The sequence below is a fragment of the Molossus molossus genome, unplaced genomic scaffold (genome assembly GCF_014108415.1).
Source record: "Molossus molossus isolate mMolMol1 unplaced genomic scaffold, mMolMol1.p scaffold_m16_p_9, whole genome shotgun sequence".
In the NCBI taxonomy this organism is placed as follows: domain Eukaryota; kingdom Metazoa; phylum Chordata; class Mammalia; order Chiroptera; family Molossidae; genus Molossus; species Molossus molossus.
Genome location: NW_023425403.1, coordinates 4,005,011 through 4,023,621, shown reverse-complemented (window position 1 = coordinate 4,023,621; position 18,611 = coordinate 4,005,011). Strand labels below are relative to the sequence as shown.

At 49.5% G+C, this 18,611-nt stretch overlaps 1 protein-coding gene across 3 annotated transcripts; it reads left to right on the top strand.

Moving 5' to 3' along the window:
* The first annotated feature begins 2,127 nt into the window (after positions 1-2,127).
* Positions 2,128-17,273, top strand: LOC118622913 (zinc finger protein 596-like). Of its 3 annotated transcripts, none has more exons than XM_036250502.1 (9): positions 2,128-2,235; positions 4,149-4,300; positions 7,319-7,593; positions 7,856-7,926; positions 11,291-11,377; positions 13,131-13,257; positions 13,970-14,062; positions 14,894-14,976; positions 15,428-17,273. In XM_036250502.1, the coding sequence occupies exons 5-9, from the start codon at positions 11,366-11,368 to the stop codon at positions 16,070-16,072; spliced, it is 960 nt and encodes a 319-aa protein (XP_036106395.1). In that variant the 5' UTR covers positions 2,128-2,235; positions 4,149-4,300; positions 7,319-7,593; positions 7,856-7,926; positions 11,291-11,365; the 3' UTR covers positions 16,073-17,273. The 3 variants fall into 3 exon arrangements, with proteins under 3 accessions (XP_036106395.1, XP_036106393.1, XP_036106394.1); XM_036250500.1 differs by having other exon boundaries at positions 15,425-17,273; XM_036250501.1 differs by lacking the exon at positions 2,128-2,235 and adding an exon at positions 2,935-3,061 and having other exon boundaries at positions 15,425-17,273.
* Positions 17,274-18,611: the final 1,338 nt, after the last annotated feature.

Here is an 18,611-nt window from a genome sequence, read left to right as displayed (position 1 = left end):
TTTTTTTATTTTTTTTTCAGTGAGGAAAGGAGAAAGAGACTTTGATGTGAACAAGAAACATCAATCAGTTGCCTCCTGTACACTCCCTAACCAGGCATCGAACCTACAACCTAGGTATTTGACCTGACCGGGAATTAAACCTGCAACCTTTTGGTGTATGGGATGATGCTCCAATCAACTGAACTACCCAGCCAGGGCTCACTTTTTAAAAAATATGTTTTGATTGATTTTTGAAGACAGAAAAGGAGAGATATAAACATCAATCAATCGGCTGCCTCCTGCAGGCCCCCTACTGGGGATCAAGCCTGCAACTTGGGCATGTGCCCTGAGCGGGAATCAAACTGGACCTCAGTCCATGGGACCATGCTTGATCCACTGAGCCACACTGGCTGGGCTCATCTTTTATGTAAAGAAAGAGGTGGATGAAGAAAAACTAAATGGTGGAGGGCTTCAGATATCTGTATTTCTTGACCTCAAATTCTTTATAGTCTTGACTTCTTAATCTGTGTCCAGTTCCCCACAGAACTGAGATGAGGTCAGGTTAAATGATCTCAGCCCTGGAGACCTGGTGAAGCAGTGGCATGAACCCCCGAGTTTTTGTTTTGTTTTGTTTTTTATTCAGCTAGAGCAGGAGGGAGAGAGAGGAAGAGAGAGAGAGAGAGAAACATCGATGTGAAGGGACACATCGAGTGGCTGCCACCCGCACGACCAACCAGAGCCGGGGACAAACTGCAACCGAGGTACGTGCCCTTAGCGGGAACCGAACCCGGGTCTCTCCGGACCGCAGGCCCACGCTCCAACCGCTGAGCCAAACCGGCCAGGGCGAACCCCAGAGTTTTTATTGTCTAATGTTACCTTCCAGACTTTAAATCCAACTGAGTCCAAATATTTTTTTAAAAATCTTAAAAGCTGGAGAAACTTGTGTTAGACATGAGAAAAACAGGATTCTTCTTTGGAAATGCTCTTTAAGAAGCGTCTGCAGCATGAAGAGTTGGGATGGAGTCTTGCCAAATTTCCTCTAGCATGAAATTCAGAATTTACAAAAGGAAGTTTTAACTCATATTTCATATTAAAATTTATTAAGGGTTTAAATGAGGCAACTGAAATGTGAACACCCAGTTTTATACTGCTTTTAAATGTTCGTGTGAGAAAGTAGATATTCCAATCATACGTGTCTAAAAATAAAAAAACAACAACAACGATCTTTCATTAGTTGAAGGCAAAATCTACCTATCTCCTAAGGAGCGCACTTTTCACAAGCCTCCTTATCCACACAACATTCAGAAAAAGAAAGCAAAAACATAGATTAATATATCTCATCTTTCAAATGAAAAGCACTCAGATAACTGGGAGTAAAGATAAGGAAAAATGTGAAATTACAATATATTCAGAAAATAATGAGTTGGGCAAGTAGTAGGATGTCATCTACATTTGCCTCAGAGGTATTTGTATGTATAACTCTCAAGACTGGTGAAATATAACAAATTAAATGTAAAAGACAAAGGCAGTCATGCATACGCACATGTGCACACACGTGCACACGCACATGTGCACACATGTACAGACACGCAGGGAGTGATTTTGTTCTTTCAAAGCCATCATGGTCAACCCGGGCCCCGCAAACCAACTTCCGCGGTTGTCCTGCAGGCGAGGTCGGTGTCCACATCCCAGTTCCATCGGAAAAGGAAAAAGCAAGTTAAGAGGGGTGGCGCCGCAGGTGTTCCGAACCCACGCACAGCGACCCACCCGAGGGCCCGCGCTCACAAAAGGGTTTTGATCGCCACTGTTTGCAAGTCGTTGACACCTCCGCCCTCGGCATAAGCGCCGCCACAACTCCAAGTTCCTGCAATAAAGCCAAGTCCCCGAACCTGTGGCCCGGTGGGCGCCGCGAGCCCACGTGACCCCGCACATTCCAAGGAAACGGGAGCGCTCCGCTTCTGCCAGTAACAGTGCAGGCCGGGGGCGGGGCGACGCAAGCCCCGCCCACGTCGCCCCGCCCACCACGAGCCCGTCCTCCAGGCGCTGCCCACACGGCTCAGCCGGGCAGGCCCCGCCCCTTCGGGCTCGCAGCTTCCTGCCGACCCGGAAGCAGACTTCCCAGCTCGAGGACCCCGTTTCCTGGAGCGAGATCGTATTTCCAGTTGACTCGCACGTGGCTGCCCCCAGCGCCGCGTCCTCCACACTGCAGTCCGGCGTCCCGGGGACGCTGTGCAGCCGCGTCTGCGTCACTCTCAGGTACAGTCGCCCCGCGGCCGGACCCCGCCCCGACGCCTCCGCCGCGGGTCTCTTCACCGTCTCCCCTCCGCTCCCCGCGCCGGGCGGGCCGCCCCGCAGCCTCCCCCCGGCGAGGCCCCGCCCCATCCTGGCGCCGGCCGGGGCACTTCCGGTTCCTCCGCCCACAAGCCCCGCCCACTGGCCGACCTGTCAGGCTGCGCTCACGCCCCTGTCCCGCCAGAAAGTGCTGTTCCCGCCCGGCGCGTGCGCGCCCCTTTGCCGTGAACGCGCCGTGGGTGGGCGGCGAGGGACGCCCCGAGGGACAGTGAGGAAGCAGAGGACGGGGGAGGCCGGCGCGCAGGGCAGTGTGGTGCGGAGATGGAAGGGCCAGGGAGGGGCCGCAGGGGGCTGGCAGCGGCCGCCGAGCCGGTGCGGCCCGGGGTCGCAGTGCGGGCAGGACCGAGCCCTGCGTTCGCGCTCTGTCCTTCACCTCCAGGTCGTCGCCCCTTTTAAGTGCACTGTGTCCGGTTCAGATTACGAGGTTCTGGTTGGTTTTCCAGCCGTTACTTTGTATCGAAGACACTAGTCCTTAGTAGATAATGTTACACTATTTCAGTGTGTTCTTGGTAAGGAGGTTAGTGGTTTTTTTTTTTTAATATTAACAGTCAAAACCTAGTTGAACCGATTCGTTCAGCATTTTTCTCCCGCGAGTGTGATCTTTCCACTCAGCGAGCAGTGGACTGAAGTTTCCAACTAGATGCATGTTCTCTTTGTGTGTCTCTGAAAACGATCAAGGATGAGCTGGGCTGGCCTGGGATTTTGTGGGAAGAAAGGCCATCTGCTCAAGGTGCACACATGGCTCGGAGCTATTTCCATGTTTTCCAGGGATGCTAATGAGGTCTGCTTGCAGTCCTAATTGGTGATAGTTTACGTGATGTTCTGGGAAAGAGGAGTTAAATACTTGAGATCATTGTGATTAAAGCCATGCACAAGAAGTGAACCCTCCTGCTCAGATGTATGAAATATGACCTGTCATTTTGAAGGGTGGGAGTGGGAAGGGCAGACCCTGCCACTTGCCCATCCAGGCCTGTCATTCCTATGAGGACAGTGCTGCCCCTCTCTGCTGGCCTCTCCAGCTGACCGCCTTCCTGCCCTACAGTCACAGGAGCTTGGGGGAGGTCCCAGACTTTTAAAACTGAGCAAACATAAAAAGTATCTCCCCAGTGAGGAGGGAGGAGGGGTGCTGCCTCCGTGAAGAGAGCTTGGAGAAGGAATAAGAATGAGGATCAGGGAGTGGGAGGGAGACAGAAAAGCTTAGGAGCAGGAGAAAATTTGGTACATACTTGGCCTTACTAAACTTCTTGCAATATTTTTAGAATGGAATGAAACTATCAATTTTATAGAGCTGTTGTTTAAACGAGGGTATCTATGAGATGCTTGATGTCTTACCTGAGATATTATGAAAGATCAACAGTTGTGGCAAAGAGTTTTGATAAGTTCATAATATTTGATGAGTCATAGAAACTTTATTAGACAACATGAATATCCTCTTTAGTAGCATCCAATAGAAGCAAAAGTATCTAGGGCCAGCAGAAACTCTCATTGAACTGTTTTCTGTCAAAAGGCCGAGTGATACATGAAAACATCAAATTTAGTGTAAAAACCCCTCTTGCCTGGATGTAGTTTAAGTGCTATATGATTTGCAAAAAGGATATTTTAGAATAAGCAATCATTTGAATTCCTGTGTAATCCATACTCATGTCATCATTTTCTTTTAAAAATATTAAATGGATTTCATTTAGATGTGTTAATTGTTCCAAAATGCTGAAATGAGTAAAAAATGACAGGATATAAAAATATATCTGGAAAACAAACTGCATTCAGAGACAGCTCTTATATTGGTTCATTTCAATGTTTCTGTGTGTGTCTTGCAGGGAATCTGGCTTCCAGGAAGGTGGCCAGACTCAAGGACATGCCCTGCCCACCAGCCCTGTAAAGTCCCACCTGTTCTGAACATTGAGGCTACAGCCTTTCCAGACCCTGACTTGTTCCACTTTCTGCCTGTGTTCCACTCTGCCGCCTTCAGGTATGTACTTCTGGCATCTTGCCTCTGAGCCTGGCCTGCTGGTGGGAGCCTGGGTTGGTCCCTCCTTGCCCTGCTCCGAAGGTCTGTAGGGTGGCACGAGCAGTTCCCTGGTTCTGGGGTACACTGAGAAAATCCTGCAAAGGCTCCAGAGGGCAGGGACCTCCTCTCTAGCCTTCCATGCTTATTCCATCTATTCCTGAGCCCTGAGGGGTCTTAGGAAAATTTTCCGTAGCCTGGCGGGCCATGGATACCCTCCCTGGGACCGGTATGCAGGCATGAGTGGTTGTTTGTCCCTGACGTGACATGGTATTTTCCAGAGCCTCAGGCAGGCCAAGATGCTCTTGCCCAGTCTCCCCTGTCAAAATGGTCACTGCAGGAGTCTGGAAGGAAACTTGGAAGCTTTGTGGACATTGATCTCTGGGAAGGGCACCAGGAGCGACCTGGAAGTATTTGTGTACTTGTATGTATTTGGGGGAATCCTTTTTAGTTCCCTTCTGTAAACCAGACACCCTGTGTTGATAGCGAACATTGATTCAGTGTTTTTAACAGCAACAACAGTGATAAATCATAATTATTATAATATTTATAATCATGGTGATGGACAACAATAATGATAATGGTCTTTATGTGAGGGCGATAATATAAAAAACCTAACTAGATGGGAAAATAGAATCTAGACCTCCAAGTGAAGGACCAGATGCTCAGAGCAGGCCTCGAGGTGGTTTACCTCAAAGTCCTAGGTCTGCTCCATGAAACATGTTCCCTGAAGGTGAAGGCCAAGCTAATACATTCTTAACACGTTCTTGAAAGTACTATGTGGCCATTGTTTCTATGTGACATTCCTCCATACTAGTAAACTAGTTTATTTTTGTCACATCAAAATGTGTATTGCGAATTTTCATATTTATTCATCTTCCATTTTATACTTAAGTCCGTCTTTCCTGCAGGGAGTTTGAACTTCATGTTCATAGAGCCCCAGTGTGTCTGGTTCCCTGCTCTATCTGTTTCTCATATCAAAGCAACATATTATCATCTTTAAATTTCATTGTGTCAACATTTACTTCTCCAATCTCATGTCCTATTTTGGACTCTTTGTGTCCCTTTTCCATTTTTGTTTGACTCTATTTCATTATTTTAGGGTCTAGATCTGTGCCGTCTAATATGATAACCACTGGTCACATGTGGCTGTTACATTTAGATGAATTCAAATTAAATGACTACAATTCATGTCCTCAGCCAAATTTCAGGTGTTTTGTAACCACATCTCTCTGGGAGCTACTGAATGGTACTATGTAGATGTAGAACATTTTCTTCATTAGAAAGTTCCATGGAACCCTGGCTGGTTTGGCTCAGCAGTTGGAGCGTTGGCCTGCGGACCAGAAAGTCCCAGGTTCGGTTCCCGCTAGGTGCACGTACCAAAAAAAAAAAAAGAAGAAGAAGAAGAAAAAGAAAGTTCCATTGAGCATATTGATCTACATCTTATTTTTTTACTCCACTTTTTTGGCTTATAAATAATGTATTTTCTACTACTCCATGTAAATTCCCTCCTGTGAATTTCCTCAAGTTGTGGTTTTTGTTTTTTGTTTTTTTTCTTTCTTCACTTATCTATGTTCTGGTCTTCTTTGTTGGAGTAAAATAAAAAATTATTTTTGTCATATCATTTTCTTACCTTTACCAGGATAATTGTGGGCTTGTCTTTCACAGATCTCAATTTCTTTCTAATACTTTCAGTGGTTTTACTTAGTTTTTTCCTTTTCTGTTATTTTAAAGCCTGCCATCCCCATGCATGAGCGGTTCCTGTCTGTTTCCCTTCCTTTCATTTCCCAACGTGGTCTCTTCTCTTAAACGGTTTTACTTTACTTCTGGAAGCGTTTGTGCTCTGCCAGATCATTTTTCCTTTTCTTGTCTTGTAAATATGTGACTTCCATTCCTGTAATTCTGCTTTGGAGTTCCATTAATTAAGGTTTGTAATACTTTGTGAGCCATCCATTACTGAAGTTGTTGGATAATTTTTAAATGATCTGCTCCAAGGCAAAGGATTCCTTGCATATTAATATTCAATTACTTTTTCACTCCTACTTCTTTTATACTTTAGACTTTTTTTTTTTTTTTCCTCACCCGAGGACATTTTTCCACTTTTTGTACAGATAGAGTGGGAGGGAGAGAGAGGAAGAGAGAGAGAGAGAGAAACATCGATGTGAAAGGGACACATTGAGTGGCTGCCACCCGCACGACCAACCAGGGCCGGGGACAAACTGCAACCGAGGTACATGCCCTTAGCGGGAACCGAACCCGGGTCTCTGTGGACCGCAGGTGGATGCTCTAACCGCTGAGCCAAACCGGCCAGGGCTACACTTTAGACTTTTTAATAGTTACTGCATTCGTGTTGTTTTTCAAGCGATTTTAGTTGCGTTGACTTCTCCTTCAGTTGCATGAATTCATGGTGACAGGTTGGAGGGAACAGGTGTCAGGGCTGTGCTGTGGCAGGAACTCTTCCTGGCTCAACACAGTGACAGTTGAGCACAGGGCATTTGGAACGTTGGTGGGACCTGGCTGGGGTTTTCCACAATCGAAGCAAGTTCAGCTCCTGAGAGGCTGCTCCGTGTGCAGTTCTCATCGGCTCATGACCTTCGATGCCTGCCACTTGGAAGCACAGGCCAAGCACAGTGGTTCCGAGGTGCGTTCTTCCCACACGCAGGGCTCTCCTGTTCTGTGTGCGCAGGGCTTCCCTGGGCATCCCTGCATTTCATTAGAAGAGACATTCCGGAGGTGAAAAAGATTATTTTACATTTCAATCTAAATTTGTCTTGAAATCGAAGCCCAACATAATCCCTTGGCCAGTGCCTTGTTGGTTTTCCTAGCTCTTCCTCCCCTCTTCTTGGATTCTCCCTGTTCTCTGGGTAACTCAAGTCGGTAACCCATGCTGATGGAGTATCTTGGGCCTTGTGCGCTTTCCTGGAGAGTGGCTACTTTTCCCAGGTATCAGATCCTTGCATTGACCTGGGGCTTCCCTTTCAGAGCTGACGGAAAGCTCTGTCCTCCCTGTTGAGTGACTCAGAGGAAGACAAGAGGAAACTGCCCAGAACCCAGCCGTCATCCCTCAGACATTTAAACCACTCTCCAGTGCCTCAGCCCCTTCACTCGCCGAGAAGGAAAGCTTCAAGTTCTTTATCACTGTACATGCATACAGTGGGCAGAGAGCAGAGCCTGGCAACCACCCCGACACTGCCTGTTTCTGTGATGCTGAAGACACTCTCCTTCCTGTGCGTTACAGAGAAGATCCGCATTTCCAGGTACGGACCAACATCCAGGGAGCACATGCTTTCGCTGTTCTGAGAGCAGTGGGTTCTTCAAAGCTCGGGCTAGAGGCAGTGGTGGAGGGGTGTGGAGTACAGGGCCAGTCCAAGCGCCCTAAGAGGGAGTACAGGGCCCAATTGGAGCAGGCTGCAACCACTTTCTGGCCTTGTGACATGGAGGAGGACAGCATGGGGTCATAGGTGCAATGTTGGGCTCCCCTCGGTTTTGGAGATGAATGTCAGTTTCCTTCTTCTGCAGAGCTTTTCAGCTTTGGAAGATGCTCATTGAACATTCTGAATTATGGAGATGTGTACCTGACACCTTACAGGGTACGTATGGGCCCTGTTTCGAAACATCTTTAGGGACTTCTTGGTGTACTTGGCATGGTGCTTCTCACCCAGAAGCCATCCTGGGCTCCTGGAATGGGCGTATATGATGGATCAGTGGAGCTCTGATATTATCCAGGCCTTGAACATCAATCATTCCACTTCCTGGTTTAAGTTAAAAGCAGTTAATTTTAGTTCCTTGATGATCAGACTGTGTGACTATTTCAGGAGAGGACCCTGTGATAAGGCATCTCTTCTGGACATACATGGGATCAGGGTTCCAGTGGTTGAGTGTGAGAGGCTACCTGGGTCTGAGGCATAAATGGTTCTGAAGTCATTCTGACTTTAATTAAGGATGTTGGTAAGAAGATAGAAGTCACTACAGCAGTGACCCATAGTGTTCCAAGTGTGAGCCCTTTGCACTCACTAACCTGTGAAGGTGTATAGGCCATCTCTCCACTTGTACATCACCAGCAAGTAGGGGAAGCCTGGCTGGGGCCCTGGCAGGCTGAGTTTGTAGCCTGGGCCCTTGACCTCTGGGCCATCCAGGTCTAGGAGAAATTGGTTCAACATTCTTCTGGCCTTGGGGCGGGCACTAGTACTCTCTGATGGTGATGATGATGATGATGATGATGGTGATGACAGTTTTTTAAAAATCAAATACTTATATTTAAAATGAATATATATTACATGATTTTTCTTCAAAAACAATTTGTTCTTTTATTTCTCTATATTACCATACTTCTTAAGATTATGTCCTAGCCTTTCATGTGTTAATATTTTCAAAAATAGTTAAAGCACATCCTATTTATAGGAAAATCAATAGTGAAGTTAAATCATTTATTCTGGGAAGCCCTAATATTTTGAAATGTAGGGTTTTTCAGTCTTTAATCATTAGCTAATTCCGACTAAAATAAAACTGTGGTGAACTGTTTTTCTGTTTCTTGGAGGTAATATGTACAGATTCTATATGCTTGAAAAATACGTCCTTTGAATATATATTTTAAACGCAAACATTTCTACTTTTATGGAGTCAGCCTGGTACTCACAGCCTGAAAGCTGTCAGTAGATCACGAGCCTCTTAGAAATAAAGAGCAGGATGGACCCCTTGCTTTGGCTTCTCCACAGCGTTTCCCATAACCAAAACCCATAAACAGCGAGGCTTTGGGGAAGAGATGAAGGGGCTTTTGAGACTTTTAAAAGGAGAATAATTAAGGACATAATCTGTTGGTAAAATAATAGACAAATAGATCATTGACACACAATAGAGAGCCCAGAAACAAGCCCACACAAATATAGTCCAAACAATACAATGGAGAAAAGAGTCTTCAAAAAGGGGAGCATAACAACTGGAAGTCCATGTACAAAACAATGAATCTGGCTACAAACCTTGTATCCTCTTCAAAAATTAACTGAAAATATAATAGACCTAAATGTAAAACACACAATTATAAAACTACTAGAAGAAAACATCGAAAAAAAATCTAGGTGGCTTTGGGTTTGACGTGGCTTTTTAGATTAGATCAGTACCAACGATGAGAATGTATAGGTCCAAAAGGCAAGGAGAAGATTTTGAAATATTTGTGGAGCACGGAAGAATGATTTACTTCACAAAACATAGTAGAGTTGCCAGATATGTTTGAAAACCACTAGGAGTAGTGACTGTGTTTAGACAGGTCAACCCTAGTCGTCTGTTTGAGATCATTCCCGGAAAAGGCTAGAACACGGAGTCAGGATCTTGATGGGAAAGTGGTTCATAGTCCAAGGGACGTGGGAGAAAGCGCTACCTCCTAAATGTCTGATGAGATGAGTAAGTGCTGGACAGGAGAAATGAGGGCTGCAGCCTAATGTCTGGGAGGCAAAGTCAGTCCCTGGACTCCCCATGTGGCAGAGAACCCAAGTTGGAGGGGTGATTTTGTGGAAAAGTAAGCAGAAGAGGTTTTAGTAGCAGGGTGGGGCTTCTGATTATTAATATCAAAGGTGATATTCAGGAAAAACCTAGGTATGGAGCGCCATTGGCAGAGAGGCTGAGGACCTGACCGGGGGTGGATGCCATTGGTAGAGAGGCTGAGGACCTGACTGGGGGTGGACGCCATTGGTAGAGAGGCTGAGGACCTGACTGGGGGTGGACGCCATTGTGCAGAGAGGCTGAGGACCTGATTGGGGATGGACACCATTGGGCAGAGAGGCTGAGGACCTGATCGGGGATGGACACCATTGGGCAGAGAGGCTGAGGACCTGATCAGGGATGGATGTCATTGGCAGAGAGGCTGAGGACTTGATTGGGGATGGACACCATTGGGCAGAGAGGCTGAGGACCTGATTGGGGATGGACACCATTGGCAGAGAGGCTGAGGACCTGATCGGGGATGGACACCATTGGGCAGAGAGGCTGAGGACCTGATTGGGGATGGACACCATTGGCAGAGAGGCTGAGGACCTGATCGGGGATGGGCACCATTGGGCAGAGAGGCTGAGGACCTGATTGGGGATGGACACCATCAGGCAGAGAGGCTGAGGACCTGATCGGGGATGGACACCATTGGGCAGAGAGGCTGAGGACCTGATCAGGGATGGACACCATTGGGCAGAGAGGCTGAGGACCTGATCAGGGATGGACACCATTGGGCAGAGAGGCTGAGGACCTGATCGGGGATGGAAGCCATTGGGAGAGAGGCTGAGGACCTGATCGGGGATGGACACCATTGGGCAGAGAGGCTGAGGACCTGATCAGGGATGGATGTCATTGGCAGAGAGGCTGAGGACTTGATTGGGGATGAACGCCATTGGCAGAGAGGCTGAGGACCTGATTGGGTAGGACACCATTGGGCCCTCCAAACGGGATGAGTTGGTAAAGTGTTGAGGTCTGTCATAAAACAGGTCCTTAGTTGCTTGGGGAACTTGAGAGCCGGAAGGGAGTGAGGGTCTGGAGGGCTCCAAGGAGGTTGGAGAACCCTTGCTAGTGTGTAAGGCCATGGTAATGACACCTGAGAAATTCCACAGTGCTTACCTGCAGGTGGAAACCAACATACATATGGCGTGAGTCAGGGATCTCTATGCTTTGGAATCAGGGAGGGAATTGGATAACTCTAGATGGCCTGGCCTAATTAACATACAAAGCGCAATACCTTTTGTATTCTTATCCATGAGGTTTCTGTATTTCTATTCTTTTCATTACCAACTCTAGTCGTGGTCTTCATTCTTTTGGCCCTGGGGGAGGAGGGTCCTCTGCACAGTTCTCATCGAGTGACTGCGTGTTTGTTGGGTAGGCTGGGAGTCACAGCCAGGGGGCACTGGGCTTCATGGCTGGAAGGTCTGGAAATGGTGCACCAGTCTGGGGTCTCATGTCTTCTTTCTCTGTCCCCAGCTTTGCCTGCTTCGTGCTTGGACTGTCTGTGAGTGAAAACCCAGAGAAAGTCACCCAGCAGCTGAGTCATTGACCATGCAGCCACCGGTGAGTGGGGAATGCCTCTCTACTGAAATCACACCGCTGTCGACAGCAGGGGGCAGGCTTCTCCTCCTGGCGTCCATGTCCTGAGCAGTCAGGAGTGTTCAGAGATGGGGGCTCCGGTGCAGCCTCCCAGGACTCAGGCTGTGCTGGGTCAGGAATGCCCCAGGGACTGATATTCTTGCTGACATCGTACTAATTTATCCAGCAGGTTGTGTATCTACAGAAGAGCCATCTTTTTCATTAGTAGCTTTCTTTCTCTAATTCAGTCCATGGCCTTCCCAGAAAGTAATTCATTCATTAACCACGATATGCAACAGTGGTGTGAGGGTGGCGGGTGGCGATGGAGGAGCCGAACATCACAGTCCAGCAGGGAGGCCGTGGCTTCATCAGGGAGGCCAGTCACTCACTCGGGCCCTGTGCGAATGTGACAGGGTGAGGGCCACGGAAAGTATGAGGAACCAATCATTTAATATTTTTCCATTTCAGAATTTAAGGTTCTGACAAAAGATATGTGCACTTTTGGAGAGTTCTTCAAAAGATTAATAAAGTTCTCATCATCGTTCTTGTCCCCAGTCATGCACGTTGCCTTTTAGTGATGACTTCTTTCCATACCTGGGAGCTGGACTTCACGCGTAGGGAGCGTCATTCCTTGGCTTCTGCTGAGCACGCGAGCAGGGAGAGCAGAGTAGACCTGGGAGTTTCTGAGGAACTAGACAGGTTGAAACCAGTCAGGAATCTTCTATTATCCTTTAGCTGGAGACAAGATAAAGCTACAAAGCAAACAGTGATAACTGCTGTTCGAAGTCCCAGTTGCAGTCGAGAATGAGAAGTGTCCTCCCACGGACGGGCAGGCTGGGACTGTCCTTCAGCACAGCCTCTCCGAGCCCCGGCTTGTGCTGCTGAGCATCTGACTGTTGTTTGTAGCGAACACCCGAGTCCTGTAGCAACAAGACAGACACACCTACTGGTACCAAGTCCTGCATAGACTTGTTCAGTTCTGGGGAATCCTGGAGATACCTCCAAGGACCGTGGACACTTCAGTAATAGACCCGTGCTGTGTAAGTTTACTTAGATAGGATGAACTTCATGTATCAGTTCATTGGATCTTTCAACACTCGTAACAAGTGATTAAACCCTTTTGTACACGAGGAGTCTGAGGTTCATCTAGGGCAGCGGTTCTCAACCTTCCTGATGCCGCGACCCTTTAACACAGTTCCTCGTGTTGTGGTGACCCCAATCATAAAATTATTTTCGTTGCTACTTCATAACTATAATTTTGCTACTGTTATGTCTTAGATGACCCCTGTGCAAGCGTCGCTCAACCCCCAAAGGGGTCACGACCCACAGGTTGAGAGCCGCTGACCTAGGGAATGATGTAACCACCGTCATGGTTTAAACCTGGCACATCATGGTGATTGTTCGCCGTAACGATAAGTCTAACGTTACCTGACATTAATCAAGAAGAGAGTTCTAGTTAGGAATCTTTAGGGGCAGTGTTTATAACCGTGTCTGGAAGTCATGCCGACCAGTTTTGGATGGTCCCGGGCTGTTACACCGTGCTCACGGGCAGTCCTTGTCAATGAAGCGTGTTTGTGCAGACCGCATCCGAGGGGGGGCAGCTGGGCCCTGAGAACCCAGACTCGGGCCCATCCCCCACACACCCAGCTCCTCCCCCTCCCCAGTGTTGTCATCTCCCCCCTCCTCTGCACAGAGGCGGGATTGGTCTGTCTAAAGCGGACTGTCCATGATGTTTTAGGAATCAGTGACATTTGAGGATGTAGCTGTAGACTTCACCCAGGACGAGTGGGCTCTGCTGGACACGCCCCAGAGAAAGCTGTACAGAGATGTGATGCTGGAGAACATCAGTCACCTGGTCTCCCTGGGTGAGTGTGTCAGCCTTTATGCATGTATACATGTGAGCAGGCAGGCAGGCGTTCGTTCATTCGTTCATTCATTCGTTTATTCACTCAGCAAGTATCTAGAGTAGCTTCCACAGCACGCTCCACTCTCTACCCTGATTCTTTCTTAGACCTCAGACCTATGTGGAAGTTGTCTCTTTTCCTTGACTTACACCTAGTTTGACACCCCACTAGAATGTAATCTTGATCCCCACTTAATGTCTTTCTTATTATAATCTCCAACACCCAGAGCTTAACTGGAACTCAGCGAATATTTTTGAATGCATAATAAGTTGATTAAATATTTCTAAATAATTGTTCTGTTGTAGTCACCATGCTGAGGCTTCAGAGCAGAGGAGTGTAATAACCACAGAACTTGATTATTCTTGTGGAGCTTATTGTTATCGGCATCTTTTTGAAAATAATGTTCAAGCCCCCTTGGAGACATCCCATTTGCCCATTTCGAAACAGCTGAGGGTCCTGCATTCTGTCTGAATCTGGGCATGGACTCAGCACCCAGAGGTCGCACCCCTGCGGACACGCGATCTGGATTTCTTCCCCATTTTCTCTGTTCAAGGTGACGGTGCCTGGGTGACCTCCAGTGATCTTATTCTTCCCCTGTAGCCTGTCCTGGACTTGATGACAGTGCACTTTGATTAGCAGAGGACTCAGATCCGCATACTTTCTCCACAAACAGGGTGTGGGGTCTGCAGATCCGAGCTGACTCTCCAGCGGGGGCAAGAAGAGCTGTGGACTGAAGGCGCTGGGACTCTCCCTGGCCGGTGGGCAGGTGAGCGGCAGGTGCTTTGGGAGGATGGTGCCCACTCAGTGAGTGCGCGTCCTCACAGTGCCCAGGGAAGGCGTGGGGGGAGGCACATTCTCCCCGTGCCATCACTGTCCCTGCGCATCAGCTCAGTGCGTCCTCACAGTGCCCAGGGAAGGCCTGGGGGGAGGGCACATTCTCCCTGTGCTGTCACTGTCTCTGCGCATCAGCTCAGTGTGTCCTCACAGTGCCCAGGGAAGGCCTGGGGGGAGGGCACATTCTCCCTGTGCTGTCACTGTCCCTGCGCATCAGCTCAGTGCGTCCTCACAGTGCCCAGGGAAGGCCTGGGGGGAGGGCACATTCTCCCCCTGCTGTCACTGTCCCTGCACATCAGCTCAGTGCGTCCTCACAGTGCCCAGGGAAGGCCTGGGGGGAGGGCACATTCTCCCCGTGCTGTCACTGTCCCTGTGCATCAGCTCAGTGCGTCCTCACAGTGCCCAGGGAAGGCCTGGGGGGAGGGCACATTCTCCCCGTGCTGTCACTGTCCCTGCACATCAGCTCAGTGCGTCCTCACAGTGCCCAGGGAAGGCGTGGGGGGAGGCACATTCTGTTGCTCTCGTTCTGATCCTCTCTTTTCGAGGGTTTTCCTCTCTTACCTACTGACAGCTCATCTCTGTTTTACTTTTTCATGTTTCAGCCCAGAAAGTCTTTGCTAATTGTCACTGCCCTGGAATGTGTTCCTACCTCCTAGAATATTCCCCATCAGAATGCCAATTTCTGAGACATAGGCACATGGGCTTGTACTTCCAACATTCCATTCCCCTGATGTCGTTCTGATTTTTTTTTCAATTATTTTAGGCAGGGAAAGTGCCACTGAAAAACAAGAAATGATAACCACACAGCACAGTATCAGAAAGGACACATTTATAATCCTGCCCCTGGTAAGTCTCACGGGTGTTGGCCCTGGTCATCCAAATTGAAGACCTGGCGGGGGGGTGAGAACTGAGCACAATACCCTGGTTTGTGTTAATTTGGGATTAAACTTCTTCTGAGCAAAAGTTTTGGGTAGTTTGAATTTGGTGAAGAAATTAACCTAAACTCAAAACTAGAAGCCGAGATCATGATAGAAAGGACGGCGGCACTGAGCACTGCTTGTGCCTCGTCGTGGAGCACTGGCTCCTCCAGGCGGTCTCGGCTCTGCAGCTGGGACGCGGCAGAGGACAAAGCTTGTGAATGGAGGGGGGTAAGGTGCGCTGTGTGCAGGGAACGCTGGGAAGGGTGTAATTGATACCATCACTGAAAGATGGACTTCTTACTCACGTTTGGAGAAGCGAATGTACGAACCTGTGCGGGCAGATCACTAACAGCCTTTCATCTCCTTCTCCGAAGCAGACGTCTCACCCTCCAGAGGGCCCCTGTGAATATGGTGATTTGGGAGACTTCACTCATAGCCCCACAGGGACTCAGCATCTGTTAACTCTCATGGAAAAGAAGCCCTGTATCAGCAAACAGTGTCAAAAATCCCGCAGTGACCAGTCCTGTCTGAGTCAACATAAGCAGATTTGCACCAGAGGCAAATCGTATGAGTGTCACCTGTGTGGGAAAACCTTTAGTAATTGCTCGAGCCTGAGACGACATGAGATGACGCACACTGGAGAGAAGCCGTACGAATGCCACATCTGTGGGAACGCCTTTATCCAGAGCTCCGACCTGAGAAAGCACAGCCTCACGCACACCGGAGAGAAGCCGTACGAATGCCATCTGTGTGGGAAGGCCTTCAGCCAGTCGTCCAACCTCAGGCAGCACGAGAGGACGCACACTGGCGAGCAGCCCTATGGGTGTCGTCAGTGCGGGAAAGCCTTCAGTAAGTGCTCCGCCCTTCGGCGCCACGAGAGGACGCACACCGGAGAGAAGCCGTACAGATGTCCCCTGTGCGGGAAAGCCTTCAGCCAGTGCTCCGCCCTTCGGCGACACGAAGGGACTCACACTGGGGAGGACATTGTGAATGCCTTCAGCAGGTGCTCCGCCCTGAGATGACATGGCATTAAGTGCGATGCATGTGGAGGAAACCTCAGTCAGCTGAACGTTTGCACACGCCAAGGACCCACCCGTCGGGGGGACCGTCTGGAGTTGATGGAAGATCTTGCGGACTCCTCGCTCATCTGCTGTGTGCAAAGGTAGATGGGAGAGAATCCGTTTCTGTGGCATCTCTGGCGAAACCTCCAGTCAGTGGTCTGACCGTGGGGACACGGGAACTCCCACCGGAAGCCTAGGTGTGCAGAAGTCTGCGGCAGCAGCTCTCTGCCTTGCACCAGAGAAGAGCCCTCGGTCTGCAGCCACTGGGAATGCTGTCATCCGTGGTTCCCGGTGAACAGTGAGCAAACCCCACGGGAGAACGCTTGGGTCTGTCATCGCCGTCCTTGCACCAGAGAAGAGCCCTCGGTCTGCAGCCACTGGGAATGCTGTCATCCGTGGTTCCCGGTGAACAGTGAGCAAACCCCGCGGGAGAACGCTTGGGTCTGTCATCGCCGTGAAGAGACATTTAGCCACGCTCAGGCACGGTGTGCACCAGAGACTGGTGGAATAGTCTCTAAAACAGGATGCAGGGGCCAGAACCTCTTGAGAATACCAACCAGTTATCCTTGGGAAGTGATTTGGTGGAGCTTATGAGAAGTCCTTTATTCGCAGAGGAACGCTGTGGCTCGTGGACACTCAGACTGCAGAGCACTCGGTGTCACGAAGGACAGTCTCTGGTGATCAGCCGTCACGTCAGCTCTGCAGCCCCCACGGAGGAGAGCAGCCGAAACTCACATGGAGAGACTTCGCTGCATTTCACAGCAGAAAGCTCGCTGGGGAAAACTAACCTCCAAGAGCGCCTCTACCAAACTGTCCAGGAACGGAGCCAGAATGCTGAGCAGAACTCTCCACAGGAAAACGTGGCACACAGTGCAAGATAGCGCGATCTGGGGACAGGAGATGCAGGACTTTGTAAGAAATTAGATGAAACTTCTTCAGTAGGTCATTGCTGGTGAATAGTGAACAGCAGACCCCGTTGCTGAAAACATCTGCGCTGCAGTCCTGTTCCTTACGTGCTGTGAACCTGCAGACGTGAGTCTGCGCTCCGCGGCTGTGGGTAAGTTCGGCCTGTGTCTCTGAGTCTTTCTTTCTCCCACAGCCGTTTTCACACAGCTCGCCGGCAGCTGTGCCCTGGGGGTGCCAGCAGGGACCTCACCACGCCCGTGACAGGTTCCCAGTGTGCTCCGACCCCAACCCAGCGCGGCCATGGGGCAGCGCCAGAAACCTCTAGTATAATCTGTTGGACGGGCCCTTCCAGGCCAAGCACTTTTGGATGATTTCCATGATGCTTCTGACTTGGATCAGGTCCACCCTCAGCCCCACCCTGCGTCTTACTCAGACGAGCCCTGACTTGCGCACACACCCATACCCAACTGAGCCGCTGCTGAGCTCCCCTCCGCGACCCTGGACAGAAACCCCCAGCAAGCAGAGGCCCTGACCTGCCGGACACCACATAAGCCTTCTTATCCGTTCGTTAATGCACCTCCCCCAAGGAAAAGCGGTTTCACAAACCACGAGTGATTCTGTGCGGCAGGGTGGAGACAGTCAGGTCGTGTGTGAGGAGGAGGAGCGAGCGAAGTTGCGCATCTTGGCACCTGCTGGAGAGGCGGAGCTCGTGACCAGGAAGGGACACGCGCAAGTGTCCACAAGGGTCAAGGAGCAGTTCATGATGACAGACCCCGTGGTTTTTCCACTGTCAGCCCAGGAGACTTGCTACTGGTCCTTTCTGTGACTCAGCTTCCTCTGTTCAGAGACGGAAGTAGCCTAGTGCCTTTATCTTGGAGTTGTTATGAGCACTAATGTACTGATGATTGCAGGTGGGGGGCACTTTGTGTTTGCAAATAAATAGTTTACAAATTCCCCTGAGATCTGGGTACCACTCTCATTTATCTCAATTTCACATTGAAATCTTTTCTAAAATAAAATCAGGTTGTATGATTACATATCGATCTCCTTAAGACAACATATAATTTACCCCCAAGCTGTAGTTGACTTCAGCTGTGTCCCTGGGCAAGAACTGAAGGTGAGACCTGTCTGGTGCCAGGAACCACACCCCTCCCAGTGTGTCTCCAGGAGGGGAGGGCAGGTCCCGTGCGGGCAATGTGTGTGCTGGTCCTGGGATTCCTGGGATCCATGCCAGAGGGGTTTGCCTCACTGACCTGCACGCGTACGAATGCTGAGCAGCTGCAGTGCGATCAAGGCCGTGGGGTGGACAGAGGACAATTACATACAGGTCGGCAGCTCCTGGGATGCACTTCCGCCGTGGAGATCCCTCCTGCTCTGGGCTCGGGGACGGGGTGCATGGGGGCAGCGCTTCCTGTACTTGTCTAAGTGGCCACCTTGGTTTCGAGCTCTGCAGGGTTTTTGCTGCGTTCCCACAGCCGTTTCCATCAGGTTGTACGAGTCTTTGTCTTGGCTTTTGTTTTTTTGTGGGAGAGGAGCATGGGAACCTCCAAGCCCGCCACCTTGCTGACAGCACTTTCAGTCTTGTTTTTAGAAT